Source organism: Zingiber officinale, chromosome 9B (assembly GCF_018446385.1).
Source record: "Zingiber officinale cultivar Zhangliang chromosome 9B, Zo_v1.1, whole genome shotgun sequence".
Classification (NCBI taxonomy): Eukaryota; Viridiplantae; Streptophyta; class Magnoliopsida; order Zingiberales; family Zingiberaceae; genus Zingiber; species Zingiber officinale.
In genome coordinates this window covers 16,639,186-16,660,826 of record NC_056003.1, presented here as the reverse complement: position 1 = coordinate 16,660,826, position 21,641 = coordinate 16,639,186, and the positions used below count along the sequence as shown (strand labels likewise).

At 39.9% G+C, this 21,641-nt stretch overlaps 1 protein-coding gene across 2 annotated transcripts; it reads right to left on the bottom strand.

Moving 5' to 3' along the window:
* Positions 1 to 14,803: 14,803 nt before the first annotated feature.
* LOC122023957 (homeobox-leucine zipper protein HOX32-like) lies at positions 14,804 to 21,180 on the bottom strand. Of its 2 annotated transcripts, none has more exons than XM_042582409.1 (18): positions 21,068 to 21,180; positions 18,794 to 18,953; positions 18,501 to 18,613; positions 18,320 to 18,410; positions 18,123 to 18,218; positions 17,923 to 18,036; positions 17,758 to 17,841; positions 17,505 to 17,660; positions 17,361 to 17,435; positions 17,178 to 17,284; positions 16,913 to 17,105; positions 16,606 to 16,797; positions 16,454 to 16,534; positions 16,226 to 16,360; positions 15,743 to 16,071; positions 15,467 to 15,572; positions 15,203 to 15,352; positions 14,804 to 15,124 (listed from the first exon to the last, which is right to left on the bottom strand). In XM_042582409.1, the coding sequence occupies exons 2-18, from the start codon at positions 18,887 to 18,889 to the stop codon at positions 14,978 to 14,980; spliced, it is 2,265 nt and encodes a 754-aa protein (XP_042438343.1). In that variant the 5' UTR covers positions 18,890 to 18,953; positions 21,068 to 21,180; the 3' UTR covers positions 14,804 to 14,977. The 2 variants fall into 2 exon arrangements, with proteins under 2 accessions (XP_042438343.1, XP_042438342.1); XM_042582408.1 differs by lacking the exon at positions 21,068 to 21,180 and adding an exon at positions 19,892 to 20,827.
* Positions 21,181 to 21,641: the final 461 nt, after the last annotated feature.

Genomic DNA, 21,641 nt, shown 5'->3' with positions numbered 1-21,641 from the left:
CAATATTCCCTAGGTCAAGGTTGACCTGTTTGACTGGGCTTGAAGTGAGTCAAGCTCGAGTCTTGATGATTTGGTTTCGATGTTTGACAATACTTGTAGACAACACATGAACATTGTAGGTGCAATTGCTCATGTGGGGAGATTGTGAAGGAGAGTCAAGTAGGTCAAGGTTGACTGGATACTTGACTGAAAATCCTAGTGAGTGAAGCTAGGTGAAAGTCCTGGTGAGTGAAGCCAGGTAGAAGGAAACCCTAGTGAGTGAAGCTAGGTGAAAGTCTTGGTGAGTGAAGCTAGGTGAAAGTCCTAGTGAGTGAAGCTAGGCAGAAGGGAAATCCTGGTGAGTGAAGCCAGGTGAAAGTCCTAGTGAGTGAAGCTAGGCAGAAGGGAAGTCCTGGTGAGTGAAGCCAGGCACGGGGAAATCCAGATGGGTCAAGGTTGACCAGACATCTGGTGAAAGTCCAAGTAGGTCAAAGGGATTGACCGGATACTTGGCAAGAGGAGAAAAGTCCAAGTGGGTCAAAGGGATTGACCAGACAATTGGTGAGAGAGTCCTAGCTGGTCAAGGGTGACCGGATGCTAGGTTTTATGTACCAACAAGTCATGGTTGACTGGATGTTGGTTTAGGGGGCTTTGGACTTGCTTTTGGGCAAAAACCAAGATCTGCAAACGCTACATTACTGCTACAGTAAAACCCTAAAACTAGGATTTTACTCCGAGTACAATTTCTCATGCACTCGTACCCTCACCCTTATGACTCATTTGACGCTTCCTTTGCAGCTTTAACCTCTTGCCTTCAAGCATACTTCCTTTGGCTCTCGTCCCTCGGATGCATTCAAGCCCGTGGCTCGTCCCCAATGCCATCCTTCGCGTATGCCTCGAAGTTGCTTCCCTCGGCCCTTGTCCTCGCTGCCTTGTCTATGGTCCCTCGGATGCTTCATCCTTCACCGTACCCGAAGCCATCAACCTGAGTCGCATGTGTATCCTGCAAACCTGCACAACTCAAATACACATATCAAATACAAGGGTGAACCTAACTTAAACTCTTTGACACATACATCAAAACTATGATCGTACCGATCAAAACCTAGGTCGATTGCACCAACACAGTGTCCGAGGCACCTCCATGGAGCTTAGAGGCGCCTCGGGTGCAAGCCGAAGCCAGCTGTCCAGAGGAGCTGGAGGCGCCTTCATGGGGACTGAAGGCGCCTTGGTCCAGGGATTGGAGGCGCCTTGGACGGCTATGGAGGCGCCTTCAAGCTGATAAGGTGCGACGAGTTCAGCTGTGATCCACGAGGTTGACTCGGCGGCTTTGAGGCGCCTCAATGGGGCTTTGAGGCACCTCCAGTAGACTTTATAAGGGGACTCGAGCAGAAGGTTCAATTATTCATCTTCCTAGTAATCTTCAAGCACCGAGCTGCTAACGAGACGTTCTGGACACTCTACGACAAGCTCCCGACAACCCGGCACTCCGATCTCCTTAATTTTTGTTGTCGGTATTACTTAAAATTCTGTTGTACTTAATTCATATCTGTACTTTACGATTTGATAGTGAATTGCCCAAAGTAATCGCTCAACGAGCGAGGGCCTTGGAGTAGGAGTCGCCCAAGGCTCCGAACCAAGTAAAAACACTTGGGTCTTTTCTGTGCTTGTTCTTTTTATTTCCGCTGCTTTAAACTCTCGAACGATTTCCGAATACGAAACGAGTGAAAGCCACGAGCGCTATTCACCCTCCCTCTAGTGCTTTCGATCCAATAGTATGCTCTGAATGCCCAACCGACACTGGATCAGACCGACCGTATGGTGAGAGTTGTCCGACCGACACTTTGGGCCGATCGATCATATGCTAAGAGTTGTCCGACGGGCACTTTAAGCCAACCGAATGTATGCTCTAAATGCTTGACCGACACTGGATCAGACCGACCATATGTTGAGAGTTGTTTGACCGACACTTTAGGGGCGACCGATCATATGCTAAGAGTTGTCTGATCGACACTTTGGTCCGACCAGTCATATACTAAGAGTTGTCCGACCAAAACTTTAAGCCGACCGATCATATGCTAAGAGTCTTAGCAATGAGAAATGGGGAGCTAAGCTCCGGTTGTTAGTTGTTACTTGGAAAACCTAGAGGTTCCACTATACAAAAATTTTGTACAAAGGTCTGAACCTTTTCCTAGCTACCATGTGTTCTTTTAAATTAAATTTTGGATCGCCTGCGGAACTTAACACGTTTGATCCAAAACTTAATCTATTTGTTCTTTTAGGTTTTGACTTGGATCTCCTGCGGAACTTAACACATTCGACCCAAATCGCCTTAAGTTATTAATTCCATTAAATATTAATTTCCATAATTGGTTCCCAGTACTGACGTGACGAGACACACGACCTTCTTGGATATGGGAGCAACCACCACCGACTAGACAAAACCTTTTATAGAAATCTAATATTTAATTTCCTAAAATAACTTTAGGTTAACCGAAAAGAACAATCAAATCACAAGGAAAAGAAAAAACAAAAGAACACAACATCGAAAAACATATTCGAAATTCTAGAACGTAAGCCTCTTGTATTTGGTATTATTTCCATAAATAACTAGTATGATGCGGAAAGAAAAATTACTAGTTATACCTTGTAGAAAAACCTCTTGATCTTCTACCGTATTCCTCTTCTAACCTCGGACGTTGTATGGGCAACGATCTTCCGAGATGAGAAACCACCAACCACCTTCTTCTCCTCCTAGCTAGGTTCGGCCACAAAGAAAGAAGCTTCACCAAGGACGAAGAATAAAACACCAACCAAGCTCCAAGGGATATAAGCTTTCTCTCCTTCTTCTTCTTCTTCTTCAAGTAGTATCCGGCCACCACAAGAACTCCAAGCAAGAGATAGGTTTCGGCCACCACAAAAGAGGAAGAAAGGAAGAGGATGGCCGGCCACAATAATTTTCTTCAAGGATGAAGAATTTCGGCCACCACCAATGCTCCAAGGGATGCTAGAGATGAGACTTGCTTTCTCTCCTTCTTCTCCTTCCTTGATCCGGCCACAAACAAAAGCTCCACCAAGAAGATAGGTTTCGGCCAACAAGAGGAGAAGAGAGAAAGGGAAGGGCCGGCCACCACACCAAGGAAAAGAGGGAGAAAAATAATAGAGGTTGTCACCCATGAAGGCACCCTCACCCCTTCTTTTATATTCCTTGGCCTAGGCAAATTAGGAAATTTAATTACAATAAAATTTCCTTAATTTTCCTTGACATGAATTAATTTGAAGTATTAAATAAAACTTCCTTTTTATCCATGTATTGGCCGGCCACAATCAATAGAGAAAAATTAGGAGAATTTCAATCAACAAATTAAAACTTCCTAATTTATCTCCGGAAATTTTAAAATTAAAATTTCTCTTCAAAAATCTCTTCATGGTTGATAAAAGGAAATTTCTATAATTTTAATTTTACAACATGTGAATAATTTTTAGAGAGAAAATAAAATATCTCACCAATCTACAAATAAGGAAAGAGATCTAATCTCTTTCTTTAATCTTTTGTAGATCTTTTATAAGAGAGATATTTTAATTTAAATTCTATTTAATAAATTATTTCTTCCACATAATAAAAATTAAAATTAAAATTATTTTTTAATTTAATTTGGCCGGCCCCCACTAGCTTGGGTTCAAGCAAGGGCCGGCCACCCAATTTTATACCTAGGCCGGCCCTAGCTTGGTTCCCAAGCTAGCTTGGCCGGCCCCTTATTGGTGGGTATAGAAGGTGGGTATAGGTGGGTATAGAACTCTATAAATAAGAGGCTACGATAGGGACCGAGAGGAGGAATTGGTTTTGGTCTCCCGATAAAATTAAGCATCCCGTGTTCGCCCCGAACACACAACTTAATTTTATCAATAATAATTCATTCCACTAGAGAACTATTATTGAACTACCGCACCAATTCCAAATTACATTTTTGGGCTCCTTCTTATTATGAGCGTGTTAGTCTCCCTGTGTTTAAGATATCGAATTTCCACTAATTAAGTGAGTTACTGACAACTCATTTAATTAATATCTAAGTCCAAGAGTAGTACCACTCAACCTTATTATCATGTCGGACTAAGTCCACCTGTAGGGTTTAACATGACAATCCTTATGAGCTCCTCTTGAGGACATTATCAACCTAGTATCTCTAGGACACAGTTTCCTTCTATAATCAACAACACACACTATAAGTGATACCATTTCCCAACTTATCGGGCTTATTGATTTATCGAACTAAATCTCACCCATTGATAAATTAAAGAAATAAATATCAAATATATGTGCTTGTTATTATATTAGGATTAAGAGCACACACTTCCATAATAACCGAGGTCTTTGTTTCTTTATAAAGTCAGTATAAAAGAAACGACCTCAAATGGTCCTACTCAATACACTCTGAGTGTACTAGTGTAATTATATAGTCAAGATAAACTAATACCTAATTACACTACGACCTTCCAATGGTTTGTTCCTTTCCATCATGGTCGTGAGCTATTGTTTATAATTTATAAGGTACTGATAACATGATCTTCTGTGTGTGACACCACACACCATGTCATCTACAATATAAATTAATTGAACAACTACATTTATCATAAATGTAGACATTTGACCAATGTGATTCTTATTTCTAGATAAATGTTTATACCAAAAGCTAGGCTTTTAGTATACACTCTAACACCGGTAAGAGTCACTCGTTCTGTTGCATATAGTCTGACTTTAACTGTCACATCATCTCGACTATCGATCGCACATTACCTTTGGGGTCACTTATAACACATCACTAGCCTTTCTTTCAAGTCTAGTTGAAGAAGAGCTGAGTCCGACTAACTGGACAGTTCATAGTAAAGTGGAATCATTCTTGACTATAGAGTTGAATTGTTGGGCCTGGCGCATGATACCAAGTGAGTGACTATGGTGATGTGTTATGCCGAGCGGAAGGCAATATGCAAGTAATGATCAAGTGGGAGTCATGCCCATGTAAATTGATGCTGGGAGCCTTACCCAAGTGATTTAAGTTGGGAACGACCAATCGGCTGGTCGTTGGGTACGTGAGTCATGCCCGCTTATAACTCGCAGTTAGGGCACGAGTCTAGGACGTAGGCAAGGGAAGACTCGCTTATAATTTCGCATGGTAGCTCGAGAATTTGGAATGTGGAGAACGAGAGTTGTTGGTCTCCTGGCGGTCGACTAGAGGGGGGAGGGGTGAATAATCCTAAAATAAATAAATATCGTACCCTTTCTTGATCTTTGGACTAAGTTAGGCAAATACTTGTATAATAACAGAAAATAAATTCATAAAATAAAGACAAAGGTAAGAAGGATTTACTTGGTTTGCAATCTGAGGATTGCTAATCCAAGGCAAGTGAAGCTCACTATGAAGATCTCCTTTGGGCGGAGTAGCCTCTTACAACATTGATAGCTCACACAATAGTAGAACAGAAAGAGAACTCGTTTACAAGTGCTGTTGTTGACTACTGAAATCGGAGCTGTATTTATAGACTTGATCCGGGCACCTGAAAGAATTCCGGGCGCTTGGGTGTAGATAAAATTTTATCCATGATGCAACATATCATGATAGCATGGCGTAGATAGAGTTTTCTGGTCCGGGTCTGGGCACCCGGACTGGGTTGAAGTAGCCCTCGACCATGGTGCGAGCCCGGGGCACCCGAGCCCTTGGACAGTCCGAGCGTCCGACGCTCGGACTGCAGTCAACTTTAAGTTGACTTTTAGTTTGGGTCTTTCGCTCCGACTCCACTCGTTTGGGTGATTTGGCCATCCAAATTTGGGCTCACCCGAACTCATTTTCTGGCCTTCTCGAGCAATCTTCCGCTCCGGCTTCTCGTCCCTTGTAAACACCGTGTGCATCCTTCTCATCCGCCAACGTACTCTTCCACAGCGCCTCGCCCCTCGGACGCACTGAGCCCGTTGACTCTCTCCTGTGTCGTTCTTCTCACTAGCTAAATCTTTCGCTCGACTTCTTGTACTCCTAAGTTTCTACACACTTAGACACAATGCATTAAACCACAATAGGACCTAACTTGACTTGGTTGATAACATCAAAACCTCCAAGGAATACTTATAATCTTCCCCTTTTGATGTGGATCAACCCAAGTTAAGGTAAAACAATACATTAAATTAAATGAATATGCAAGTTTAATATATTAGATATGTAATATTTGAAAAAAAAAAATATATACCTCCCCTTTAAACTTAACTTCTAACTTTCCCCTTTTGATCACATTAAAAATAGGAGTTTTGCTAAATTAAATTGAAATTAAAGTCCAAGGAATACACGAACAGTGACTAACACTTAAGAAAAAATTTAGAATTGGACTAAGGGCTGACGGGGATGGGGTGAGTGCTAAGGGAAATTGCTAAGGATTGAGGGCGATGGCTAAGGACTAAGGGTTGACACGACTGAGGGCGACGACTGAATAGGTGTGGCAGCGACGACTAAGTAGGCAGCAACAGAGGGTGAGGGTTGAGAGTTGAGAGGCTTAAGCGTTGAGACAACAGAGGATTTTTGGTTTGAAATTAGGGCCCGACTGAAATCTAAAGGTTAGGATTTAGGAATTGGATTTAGATTTTAGGAATATTACTTATTTTGATTTTAAAAATAAACTTTCAAAATTTACAATTTTACCTACTACTTACCACTAATTATTTAATGACACTAAACCTATTAATATTTATATGAATAAATAAAAATAATATTATATGTATATATATATATAGCTTGGCTTGAAAAAGTTTGGCGAGCCATCGAACAAGTATTAGAAGAGCTCGAACTCAGCTCGAATATTAAACGAGCTGACTTGAGCTCGGCTCGAGCTTAGTCAAAATCAAGCTCGAGCTGAGCTTTGACCGAGCAACTCACGAATAGTTCACGAACGGCTTGACTCATTTGTACCTCTATATATGACTGTTATATTTCTATCTATTTCAGTGTGTAAAATGTCTAAATTTCATAAGTTTGTCTATTTGAGTAGTGCACTCATGGGTGTTTGCATCTCTAAAATGCAATTCTCTGAAATGCACATCATTGCTGAAAAATCGTTACCAGTTGACTGGTACAAGTACCAGTCAACTGGTACACTTTTTTTTCCACCCTGCTTTCAAACTTTTCACCTCAATCTCTCTAATTTGGATATATTTTTTTGTGGCATATTGCTCTGTCACCTCACACTTAGAAAGTATTTTGAATTAAGGGGGGAGCTTGGGTTAGTTTTGGTTTGTGTTCCCTCTACCTTTTTGGTATATGTCAAAGGGGGAGAAATTGATAGATTAAGTTAGAATCTTCACTTTAAAAAGTTGAGCTCTATGATCATGATTTTCATATACACTCATTATGTCTATGCTTTTATGGTTATTACATATTTAAAGATCTAACTTAAACAATTTGTCAAACATAAGAAAGAGGAAGATTGTTGGTGCAATCTTGCTTGAAGTATTGTTTACTTTTGATGTTTGGTTAAATAAGTTTAAGTTAAGTAATGTTGGTGATCTAACATAAATATTGAGGAAAAGTACAAAGGAAAACCCAAGTATGAAGACTTGGCAAGGAAAGTTCAAGAAGATAGTCTTGGTGGATGAAATCCTAGAGCATGTCTAGGAGGTGCGGTCTCTTGGCAAAAGAAAACTTAGCATGACGAAGTCGAAATAAGCACTTGAAGGTAAGCGCAAGGATGAGGAGCAGTGGACTCGGAAGCATCTTAATCTATGGGTCACACATACTATACTATGAGTTTATTCGAAAGGCTTAAAACGAGTTTGAGAATTTGATTCTTAGATTGAGAGAGATTTAGTTTTGTTGGACCAGACGAAGGGTAAGTATGAAAAGAGTTTAACACGATGAAAGCGATGATGAGTCATGCCTCTTGTGAGTAAGGTTAGATTCATTATGATATATAATAACAAACTAAAAGGATTCGGTTTAATTATAAATCAAAATGATTTAATGATAAACTAGAAATGATTTAATTTATTTACGAATCAACATGATTTTATTTTGAATTAAACTTAATTTTAATGATAATAAATTGGATTAATTTTATTCCGTCTAAATCATATAAAAATATATAAATACTCCTCTGTCAGAAAAGGAGAGAAGAAATTTATTCATTATATTAGAAAAAACTTAATTATGATTAGGAATTCTCTTCTCTCTTTTCTGCTTCCCTTTCTCCCTTTACGGCAGCCGACGCCCAAGAGGAATTCGCCGCCATCCATAGAACCGTTTCTCCAACGGAACGTGGAGCCATTGATGTTGCTGTCCAATTAAAACTTGAGCAGGTTGCTTAATGTTGTTGTCCAATAGCAAAGCAATTCTCACGTTGCTTGGTGTTGCTCCCGAATTGGAAGTTGTTTACGCTGAAACACGTGAATTTTTTCTTCGGTTTCAACCAAGCAATCCAATTCTTCGGTTTCAACCAAGCAATCCAATTGCTTTTCACGTTGTTGACCAAGGAAGAAACGTGAAGCTGTTCACTATTTCAACTAAGCAATTCAGAGCTGTACAAAGGAATTGAAATGTGAAATTGTTCACGGTTTCAACCAAGTTTCTCTAACAGATTGGTTGCTGCCCAGAAATTCCAGCAAGGTTGAAATTCGTTCAGTCCCCAGCTGAATCGGTTCAGCCACCGCGAACCTGTTGTCCTCTTTTGGGCAGCGAGGTCCCAGCCTCTGGACAACAGCCATATGGCTGCTGTTGATCTCGATTTATATCGTCAGGTTGCTTCAGCTGTCGGTTGGACACGAATCAAGCCATGATCCCTCTCTTAGATCGCTACGTCTCCCCACTTTGGTTAGTATCGAAGCGGAGACTCGACATGGACTTTGGAAGTCGTCTTAACGAAAGCTCGGCGTCAAGAGGAGGCTCAAGAGCTTCGTTTTGATTGATGTCCTTTTCCATTGCGTGTTATCCGTCAGGTATACAAAGCGTAAATTTATTTTTCGTAAAATTTTATATTACGATTATGTTTGCATGAGATGTATCCTTACATGCGTATGGTGCGTGTATTGTAATAATTAGGAATTATTATTTTGTCTTCCGCTGTGTATATTTATGAAACATATTGTAACATGCAACCACATCAGGCATAATCCAATAGGCACGGTATATGACCCTAATGCCTTGGAGTTTGGAGACATGGTGTATGACCTGAATGTTTTGGAGACTGAAGGTACGGTGTATGACCCGAATACCTTGAAGATTGGAGGCACGATGTATGACCTGAATATCTTGGAGCTTGGAATCACAGTGTATAACTTGAATGCTCTAGAGCTTGGAGGCATGATGTATGACCCGAATGCCTTGGAGACTGGAGGCACGATATATGATCTAAATACCTTGAATACTGGAGGTACGGTGTATGACCTGAATACTCTGAAGAATAGAGGCACGGTGTATGACCCGAATACCTTGTAGCTTAGAGGTATGGTGTATGACCTGAATGACTTGGAGCTTGAAGATTCTACTTTGCTAAAAATAGGGATATATCTTGAATTCTAAAATATAAAATTTAAATTTTTAGACTTATCTGTCGAGCTGGCTTGAGAGAATAATCTCAAACTATTAAATTAAGACGAATGAGCCGCTTAGTACAGCTGAGCTGCCAGTTGGATTGAAATTTCGGTCCCTTGGGATTTCCGATTGGATGTTCATTTTTGGCTTTTACCGAGTGGACTTGCCCCGCTAGTTGGACGTTGTCCCTTTTGATTTTAGTCAGTTGAATTTTACTCAGAGATGCCAATTGGATTTGCTTTTGGTTAACTTGGAGATGCTCTTGAAGGAGATCCTTCAGAGAAGAGCGGGGATGATCCTTTATTCACTTCTCCTGACTCCGTCATTTAACGGAGCTGTTAGATTTTGAGGAATGTCCTAAGACAATCGCCTTATAGTTTTATTATTTATTTGATAAATATAAATTCACGATTTGAGTGTATATTATATGTTTGAATAGTCTTAAATTCATTTACTGAATGCCCGCAAATACAATTCATAGTATGAGGGGATTTATGATTGAGTCACAACTTATGATTATCTCTACATGTATAATTATGCAGGTATTAGAATTTCCCTAGTCGTCGAATTGGTGCATTAGGACATAAACAATTTTGTAAGACAAGCACGGTTATACTCCCTAGTTCGGCCAAGCAACTGTTTCTCACTAACTGGAGACATTAGGATGTCGAAAGTTAAATGTGGACGCTAGTTATGGTAACTAGTTCATTATAGTGACTTGCTGTAAGACTTCTTATGGTTCTCTATATATATGGATATGTCTGTGAATTTTTTATTACAGATTGAGTATAAGTTTCCTTCAACTTGAGGTATACAAGTCATCTTGGTTATGGAGACTTATACTTTGACAACTTAAGCAAATATCTCTTGGAGGTGTAGATCCGAGATGATTGGATATAAGTTGAAGTGTCCAAAAGTGTTTGGATAGTCCACAGAAGATTCATCGCTCCTTACGAGAAGACATATATCATATGACCAGTCGTTAAGATTATTACTCAAAATCTTTGGTCAAAACATCACATGTTAAGAGTATGATACTCTTGTACACATGTACGAGCAATTTTAATCTGCAGAGTGAGGAAGTATTACTTGGGTTAGGTGTGACGTAGTCAGCCTAGTGGGGGAAGACACATAAACTATGTCCTGAACTAAGTGGGTATAAGACGAGAGAAAGGAACGAGACATGACTCACTGTAGCTGCTAAAGGGTTTAGAATTAGTTCTGAGATCAACTGTGATTTTTTGATTAATTGGGGATCATGATGTACTACTAGGTGTCACTCATAATCGCTCCATAATTAAGTAATTAATTATGGGCGACCAAGATAAACAAGGAACCTATTGGGTCACACGTACTACGAGTCTCTAAAAGACGTAAAATAAGTTAGAGAATAGGATTTTCAGAACAAGAGATAAATATTTAGTTAGACCATACATAAGACAAATATGAAAATATTTGTCAAACGAAAGCACGAATGGGCTACAGCTTTTATAAAGAGTTGGACCCAATTTGATTTAGCCATGAACTAACTTGATTTAGTTGTGAACCAAACCAAGGGGTTAATGTACTAATTTTTAATTAAGACATATTGAATTAGATTTAGACTTTCTAATCCAACTCATTAAAGAGGACTATATATTGATATGGTTAAGAGAGAATTAATACACAATTTATTATTGGCTTGATTAGGTTTTGAAAACCTAAACCCAATACCTTTCTCTCCCTTTACCTTTCTCTTGCCGCCGACCACAACAAGAGGGTCTCCTCTTATTGTCGTGAGCCACTCAAAGGAAGAAGATCTTCCTTTTGCTTCCTCTTCCTCTTCTTGATCATTCTCCTTCCCTCGTGGCTAGTACCTTCTGAAGGTGAAGCTTGTTCTCTTGGGGTGCGTTTGGTTCAAGTCATCATGTATAACCTTGGTTATGTGATTACCAGGGAATCACATAACCAAGGTTATAGGGAATAAAACATAACCAAATGTTGTTTGGTTCAACTTAGGTAATGCAACAAAAACTTGTTTGTTTGAAGGTTTTAATGAATACCCTAGTTTAATATTTTACCGTATTACCCTCAGTTACAAAACCAACTATACATAATATTATTATTATTATTATTTATTATTATTATTATTAATTTATTTATTTATTTTTTTAATGTTTTTTTACTTTTCTTTTTCCTATATATTTTTTTACTTTTTTATGTGTTTTTTTATTTTTTAATATTTTTATATTATTTATATTTATTTTTTTTTACATTTTTTAAATTTTAATTTTTATTTATTTATTTTATTTTTAATTTTATTTTTAATTTTAAAATTTTTATATATATTTTTAATTTTTTTAAATTTTTATAATTTTTTGTTTAAAAAAAAATTTTAAAATTTTTTAACATTTTTAAAATTTTTATTTTTAATTTTTAAAATTTTTATTTTTTAAATTATTTAATTTTTTAAAAAAATAAATTTTTAAATTTTTTAAAACATTTTTTTATTTTTTTACATTTTTTAATATTTTTTTACATTTTTTCTCTTTTTTTCATGTTTTTTCTTATCGGAGGGTATTTTTGGTAAAAAAAATTCGTTAACCATGGAATCAACAAAAACCTTAGTTTTCTGAGGTTTTCCGATTCCGAGCTGCATGATCCTTTTGCTGACGTGTCGGGCATGGAACATTACTTGGGAATCATCGAATACCTAAACCAAACAAGGTTTTTGTTGATAACCTTGGATGGATAACCAAGGTTATCAAGAATAACCCTGAACTAAACGCACCCTTGGAGTTGTCTTGAAGAACTTGTGGATAAGAATAGAGGCGAGATTCGATAACGTCACAAAAGATGATGCCCTTCTCGTTATAAGTCATCCGTAAGGTATACCTAGAATAATTATTATTCGATTTCATTTTATTTTATGATCTTATCTACGTGATTGTATTTTGCTTGTGTGTGGTATATGTGATGTAATAAATTAGTTTATTTATCGTTAAATCTTTCGCTGTGCATATTTACAAAACATGTTTTTAGCGCACACACCATATAGGGCATATCCCAACAGGAGTCACTTGGCAAACTGGTGGCATTCACTGGTAGCATGATGATGTAATTGATGATAAGTGCAATATCAAGGCACTCACCGGGGAGGTTCGGCAAAAGAGGTCCGAACCGTCACAATACATTGTACCACTCTCACTTCTTGGATTGGCAGAAGACTCGGTCAGGGATCTTAAGGACATACTTGTGGTAATCGTGGTTTTCAATCTGCTTGGTTTGTCAGAACTAGGACAGTCACCTTCTTCCTCCGGGCAACCTGAACTTCTTCTATATTAATGTATTTAACCGTCTTCCCCAACAGGTCATTGAAGTTCTTTGCGGGCTTTCTGATGAGGACTCAGAAGAGAATGGGATGGCTTAGAATATGTTGAGTAATGTTATGTAACAGAAGATGTACAACCATCCTAGAGGAAGGCTCCATTGCATACATATGTTATGGTAGCAGAATATTTCATGACAAGTAGTTTTTATTCTCTGATAGGTTGTCGTGATTCTCTAACAATATTATCCCCTAGAGGCAATTCGACCAGTTGTATAACCGACCAACTAAATGACGGGAGACTTGCACATGAGAAATGAGGAGCTTAGCCTCATAGGTCCGACCGACACTTTGTGCCGATCGGCCATATTATAGAGGTCTTGCCCTTGAAGGGTGTGAGGCATAGTCATAGGAGGTCCGACTGGTACTCCGGGCCGACCGACCATATGTTGGATATCTTGCCCTTGAAGAGTAAGGAACTGGGCTCTGAGCCTTTGAGGAGCAAGGAACTGAGCTTTGAATGCTCAATTGATGTTGGATTAGACCGACTGTATACTGAGAGTTGTTCGACCGACATTTTGGGTCGATCGATCATATTCTAAAATTGTCCGACTGACACTTTGAGCCGATCGGCTATATGCTCTAAATGCCCGACCGATGCTGGATCAGATCGATCATGTACTGAGAGTTGTCCAATCGACACTTTGGATCGATTGATCATATGCTAAGAATTGTTCGACCGACACTTTGAGTCAACCTGTCATATGTTAAAAGTAGTCTAACTGATATTTTGAGTCAATCGATCGTATGCTAAGAGCACTGATAATGAAGAATAGAAAGCTGAGCTCCGTTAAGAATAACTTGTTCAAGCCACATATAATTTAACTACGATCACCATCCCATATTAACTTTACCTCATATTAACTTTAATTGTCACGTGATTTTAACTATCGATCTCATGTTACGTTTAAGATCACTCACATAACATCATGTCAAGTCAACAGTAAAATCCTTTTATGATTCAACTCTGTTAATCCATAAGACAGGCAAAGATGTTTTACTTAATAGGACACCACATCGAGGGATCATTATGACATGCATGAAACATGAGGCAGACATGGAGGGATGACCCACATACATATACATGCACATGCACATTCATGTCAGCAGTGGGACGGCATTTTCACAAGCCATAAAATGGATCACGCGCGTGCCTGCCCTGCTCCCTGACACGGCCGCAGCGTAGCTTTTGCGGCCGGCAGCGGAAGAGGTGGAGGGCGGTGAAGGGAGGAGGGTGAGGAGGCTGTGGTCCAGCCGGCGAACAGAGACGCGACAGGCCGCGATCCGCCGCGGGATTCCCGGCCAAACACCACCTGCCGCAGGACTCCCGTCCCGTCTCTGTCTCTCCTCTCTCTTTCCCTCTCCACAACCACACTGCATTACGACGGCCGACGCAGATGGATGGACCATGGAAACGCCGTACCATCTGGCCGTCCAATCACAGGATTCACCGTAGCCTCATCGCTGCCGCCTTCAGCTTTTGCAGCATCGCGCGATGGGACGTACCTAACCGTTTGATTTGTCCGACCTTCTCTTCATCGACACTATGCACTTATTAATATCCATATGTTCAAATTTGAAAAGATTTTTCAATAAAAAAAAAGATATATTTTTTCCTTAATTTACAAACAGTGTAGTCAATAGTGTGCTACAGTATGATGTACTTGTGGTTCATCTTCAGTCACATCAACAGTAGTATCATGAAAGTTCAATAACAGTATTGCATTGCATGGTGCAGTGCCCTGTTCATATAGGTATGTAAACCCTACCGTTTGTACTTTGGTTGGCCTCTAGTTATAATAATATCCTGCAAACCTCAAACAACACATCAGCAGAGAAATTGTTTTCAGCTAATCGAAATCAAGGCTTGAAGCAAAAAGGCACTAAAGATAAGTTACATAAAATAGCATTGTCAGGTTTCCACTAAATAGGTAGATATGCTTGTCTTCAGATAAGAGTTTAGAAGTTCAACACAAATAACTTAAGCAAAAGGGATGACTTTTCAGCGTTTCATCCATTACAAGAGCTAGATAACTTAAGATTACTAAGCCTGATTGATGAGTTCCCATCAAACAAACGTCCAATTGAGGAACATGAAGGCGAGACAGTGAGGCATGTCATCGTCGTTCAGGACTTTCCATGCCACGGCTTGCTCGTATGATACTGGCCTCCCCATGCTCGACAAGCAGATACCAGGAGGAAGGCAAGCAAAACCCTACAATTTTCATGAAGATGCATTGTTTTTAAAGGCGCCACTCGAAGAAAGTAAGGCTTCTGACTTAGTTGTGCATACCTGCTGCATGATCTTGGGGAACTCTGAGCAAAGCGCCTTCCGGCCATTGTCATCGAGAATCCTTTCCAGTGTGATGTCCTGCAGAGCTATCAAGGTGGTCTCCAGCATATCCAACCCAGCTTGATTCGAAAAAGTGAAGACCGGCAAAGCCTGCAAATGGCAGTCATTCTCTTCGGATTAGTTGATTGCCTATGGTTTACATAAGTAGACGAGGAATCAATCAAACAGATGAAAACCCACAAAAAGCTTATTGATAGCACTTGCCTTCAAAGAACAACACATGATTGCATCAGAGTGGTGCCACAGCAATTTTACCAAAGCATCAGTAGCTTGTGATTCTACTCGGAAAAGTTCAACACCGGACTGAACCCTACAGATCGAAAGACACTTTGCATCAGGAACAACAAGCGATAAATTCGTAAAGCATGGTCATTGGATGTTATTTCAAACCGAAGTCAGTAATCATCAAGGTTCTTTTTGTTCAAAGCTCTAACTTGATCAAAGATGTGGCTTCACAAACTTAAGATTAGGGGCAAGTACCTGTAGCTTGTGCTAACCCATCGTGCAAGAGTGTGAGCTTCGGGAGAACCGGGCGGATCCTTGCCTGCAAGCTGACAACCGGGACGAGAAGGTGAAATTGCCATAGCAACTCTTTGCACTGAGGTGACCACACTTCGGACATATTGCCTCGCCATCATTGCCACATTATCTCGCAGATGATTATCATAAGTGAACTGGAAAGCTATCGTAAGAACAGACCGCAGGTTGTGCGCGCTGGAGCTAGAATCAGTAACAGAGCGAGCAGTTCCACTGGATCCAGTCTCGAGTGTGGATGCCAAATCGAGAGTTCGTATAGTTGAAGGAGAATCCTACAACATCATTCTTAAGACACTCAATATAACAGTTGGATAACTAATTGCATTTAGTATTCATTACATTCAAAGAAGAGTTCATTCATAATTTGAGATAACAAGGAACTGTGCTCATAAATTATGCAAGATAGGGCAGTCAAAGATACCCAACTGATTTAAGATCCAGCGGTATGACACGAAAACCTGAAGGTAGTAATGGAAGATCATCGTCGAAAGATTCATCAATAGGTGCAAAAACAAGCTGAGCACAAGCACCAGAAGCATTTTCATCAATTCCACTGCAAAGCTGCCATAATAGATCCAGACAAGAATTTCAAATCAAAAGGTACTGCTTGCGTGCACTTATGGATTAATTTTAAGATACTTGTAATGCACAAACCTGGAGCAAGTATAAATCCCTCGGCAAAATTATATCATCCTGATTGAAACCATGTCCTTCGAGCCGAATCACCTCTAAGAACTGAATCAAAACAATTACAAAGCTATGAAGACAAACACCAGATATGGACCTTAACATTTATTGTTAATTACCTCCTCGTGTTCTGCTGTGTGAGCAAGAGGAAGTATGACTTGACTACCTAAGAATCCACCACTTGGTCTAACACCAGGGATGGCAAATGGGCAAGCTCTCAAAGAAGCAGCAGAATATGCATCGACACTACAATCAGCCCATTCCGAACGATGCTCCCTCAAGAAGCGAACCAACATAGCAGGAGGAACATTCTACATATTCAAATGTGCACGTTAGTTTGGAGTCACTTAACCAAACAAGAAAGCAAAAAACCAAAGAACTCGACATAGAAAAAAATGTGAAATGGACATAGAGCAACAACTACACCTGTAGCAACATGGATGCCTTTGCACAAAGAATGCCACCTCCAAGGGCTGAAAACATTGTCGAAGAATTAACATGACTTCCTAGTAATTTATTAGGAGAAGAATTTATTGCAATTGTAACATCCTCGATTCCATCGCTACCAAGTATCGTCCAACCATCATCAGCAAACCCATTCACAGCATCATTAAAACCTCTGTTATAAGCCAAAGAATCAGCAAGTGTTCAACACAAACAGTTAGCACACAAACATGATCTTTTTAAATACCTGCTCAACCTCTGACTGAAGGTCCTCATGATAGCAGGTTGCCGTCCCACACTGAATGGAACTTCACCACTACTCTCATGAGCAATTTGTCTGAGGTAGCGAAGTGCCTGAAAATTTACCGGCGTGCTTAATGACAAAAATGAGAATAAGTAACAAATAAGCAAAGGAGGAGAAACTTCTTACAGCAATAGTCACTTTCTGTGCCAAAATTTTTGGTGATTCATACAAGGGTCTAAGAACCTCAGGGACACTCCACGCCTAGATAACAAAGATGTTGTGAATATGTTATAGCAATGATCATTCAGACTAGAATGAACTTAAACTCACATCTAAATCAACATGATCCACTATGTGAATCATGGAACCACCACCATCACACGGCCGAATTAGATAGCCACTGGGAAGCCTTTCAGCTCTTACAAAATTTGGAACAGATGGACCAGGAGGACCACCATTCGTAGGCGTCAAAGACCTCTCACAAATCTAGAAAAAAAATACAAGTATCTTGTCAACTTGTCCATGATAACTTGTTAGAAAATATCAAATTGGAGTACCAAAATGTGACAAAAAAAACCCATACCACAAGACTTCCATCTTCCAGAGCTGTCGTATACCTCAGTGTCCAAAAATCTCGGGCAACTGCCAGTGTGGTAGGTGCATATGTCTGATCACAGGAGATTCGAACGAAAGTCAATTTAAAGAAAGGAGGGCAAAGATAAAACAAAAATTCTGAACATGATCAGACCTGCATATAGACAAGTTCAATATTCCCACCATTTCCGGTGGGAATTACAGTAAGCACATCGAGGCAACGGCAATCACAATACCAAGATGGACAATCTTTAAGGATCTCTGCAACCTAGGAACACCCGCAACAATTATTTGCATAAGAAGGAAAATTTGTATCAGCACAGCAAAATGTGAATCTCATGGACAATAGCTCACCTTTGTGGGTTCTAAACTCACAAGGCCACAAGCTCTAGCTGCTACTCCACTGCAATTGTGGGAAACAGCAATGATTCCAATGGAATCCGGACCAGGCTATGAAGAATAAAATGAAATCAGTTTACGATACAAATTTTGACTGATCACAATTGAAACAAATTCAACGAAACAAGAGTGAATGTCTGGTTCCACTTCACCTTCATCCCAACCATCTGAACCCAATCGACAGCAGTTCCAGTAGCCTTTGACAGGAACTCTGTCAATGTCTCCTCAGCAATAGCAAGAAGACTAAAATGTCGAGAAAAGAATGGATCAGTTAGACACTACAGAAGGCACTGAGTTAAGAGCCGCCATCGATAAACCAGAAAATTCAATTACCCTGCAGGGTTGTTTGCATCTCTTGGTGGATGCCGAGGCATTGGGTTTTGTTGATGGTGCTGACCGCTAGCAACTACAGACTCACAACTGTTGTCAGTGGTCGCTCCAGATGTCTGAATTTTCAAAATCAAAAGCAGGATAAACTCATGTACCAATCAAAAAGCAAAGAGAGAGATTCATATACACATAACAAACATTTCAAGCTCAATAAAATGTTTACGCGATTAAATTGTCAGATTTTGCCCTACCAAAGTAACAAAGTACATATATTGATTGGCTGCATACATACTTACAGTATGTATTTGCTGGCGCATGTAGCCATTATCATACACAAGCTGAGAAACCTGCTTCTGCAGCCGGTCATTTTCCTCCATCAACAATTTGTTCATAGCACTGAGCTTGCGGTTCACTGTTTGGAGCCGAGAAGCTTCCTTTCTTTGTTTCTCCCTGCATCTGCAAACGAAGGTAATGTAATAATTTGTTTTATACTTCGTTCATTAATGGAATTCAGCATTCAAACATAAAGTAACCTCATTTACTGCAAAGCTGAGTAGGCATTGGTATAGCATGATCTATTTATTGCACAAGAGGATTGATTATCTTATCAGAGTATCAGACAAACCAAAACTTGCCAATCAAAACAGAAATCTTACAACTGAAAATCTAGTTAAACAATGGCAAAAATGAGCTTATGAACAAATACAAGTTAGTTCTGTATTATCAAAACGTAATGTTCTCCAAGATCATCATATTAAATCATTTAGTGAAAGCAACACTGCTCACCAAATGGATTGACACATCCTCAAAATCTAGTGAGAATGAGGAGAAAGTAAACTCAGATTCAGAAACAGCAAGCTAGATTAAGCCAAGCAATGATCAACAGGCAGCAACAAAATCACGCAAAATAGGCAAACATCTCTGATGCAGCAACCAAAATCAAATGAACGACAAAATCTTTCCAGAAAAGCACTTGATCAGGACATCTTGCAGAGAACAATAAATGCAATAGCTCCAATATGGCCCCTCTCATAGTAAACGATTCAAGGTGATTCCACCAGAAAGGTACAGTAAAAACGGATTGCTTTTGGTTGTTAAATTTACACTACAAACTAAACCGAATAGATTCTAGTTTCCAAGTCTTCAATGCTTTTCAGTCGTAATTTTCATAACCTGATGCAACAGATTTATTGGTTAGAAAATCGCTCGTCGCTTTCACAAAAAGAAAAGATCGACTCCAGTTCAACTAGATGGGAGAGCCCATGTAGAAATGAAAATTTACGAACCAACGGAGAAGGCCATCCTTGTGCAACAACAGAAAAATCGAACAAGATGTGGTTTTTTCCAATGAACAAATTAAAAGGGCAAGATTTAGTCTTCCGCCGATCAATTACCTCCGATTCTGAAACCAGACTTTGATCTGCTTGGGCTCGATGTTGGAGAGGATCGGGCACTCTCGTATGAGCTGTTGTCGCCTCAGCGAGCTCGGTTTGGGGCACTCGCTGTAGACCCTCTCGAGCGCCTCCACCTGCTCCGGCGTGTACCTCACGTATTTCCCCGCCTCCAGCGCTGCCGCATGTTGCTGCGCTTTCCCCACCTCCTTCCCACTCACTACTACCATCGCCATCACTCCGCCTCCGGAAAGAAGGAAAAAAAGGCTAAAAATCCAACCTTTCCCCGCCCACCACACTCGCTGCCCCCTTCCTGCGGGTCCTCGGCAGCAGCAGCAGAAGCATCACCGCCCCTCAGGCCGAGGCAACCGCGGCCACTGCCGCGGCGAGCCCCATCGTCCTCTGCTCCTCGGAGACAACCATTGCCATGGATAGGAAAAGAACAAGGAGGCAAAAAGGAGGAGAGTCTTGCTACGAGAAAAATGCTGGCTTGGGGCCTTTTATTCGCAACGAAGCTGTGGTGGCTTCGGTTTCGGTGCTGTGTGCGCTGCGGGGGCTTTAAAGTGAGGGGCGAGCAGCGGTGTGGCCTTTGATGTGCTCTTCCCCCCTTGCATTAATTTAACAAACAAAGTGGGAGGGAGGTTTTCTATTCTTTGGAGGAATTGTTTATGGATCTGGCCCTGCTCCTGCTCGTTTGTGCTGTCGCTGCGCTTGGCTTGGCCTGCTCTGCTGCTGCCGTTGCGACTGCAGCTGTCTCAGCAAAAGAGAGATAGAGAGAGAACAATGTGAAGAATTGATAAAGTGCTTTCGCTGCCTTCAATGCTTCACATATCAAATCAAACGAAGGGAAAGATAGCAAACGGAGGGATCGATTTGTCTGCTTCCCTTTCGCTGGATAAGCGATCACATTTACATGGCTCATCATAACATCCTGCATGTCGCCATGGCTATAACACACTCCATCACTTTTGCCTGTTTTTTTTTTCCATTCTTTTATATTGAAAAATTGCTTTTTGCTCAAAATTTAATCAACTTCAATAGCAATTGCATAAAAAAAACAACTAGAAATGGACAAATTTGCGGGATGTTGAAATAAATGCACCATTATTGGAAAAGACAAGTAAATAAAATACAATCAGTAATTAAATCCGGGTTGGCAACATAATTACCAAAATTTACCAGAATCTCTGCAAACAGATGCTGCAGGATCTTTTGCCCCCTTTGATTTGATTTGTCTCTCTACTCTACTCTCCCCTTCTCTACTCTACTTCTTCTCTCTCTTCCCCCAAAGCGCATAGTCATTTACTGATTCATAGTTTCAGCAATTATCTGATTGATTTAATTGCGTAGTTTATTTTTTATATTTTGGCAGTGTTGAGTGATTGGAACAGGAAGGTAGAGGCTTTTACTGTGTTCATGCTAATTTTGACTATCGGTCAACGCGGCGTCGGCGCCGGTCAAGCACGGTGGATTTGATGTCGGCCAAAAAATCAAAAAGGACCTCCTTTATTTTTAAAATTATATTACTCAATTATGTTTAATGACCAATTTCAATTTATTCAAATATTTAATACTATTTGAAAATTTGATTTTTATTTGTTTGAGGTGAAAATCATAATCATTTTAATGTAAACATATATGTGTGTTTTATTTGTTTTCAACTCAAATTATATAGCGTTGCTGATTATTTTTCATCCAACCAATAGTTCATCAATGTTAAATTTATTGTGGTAAAAAAATTAAAGAAAAAAAT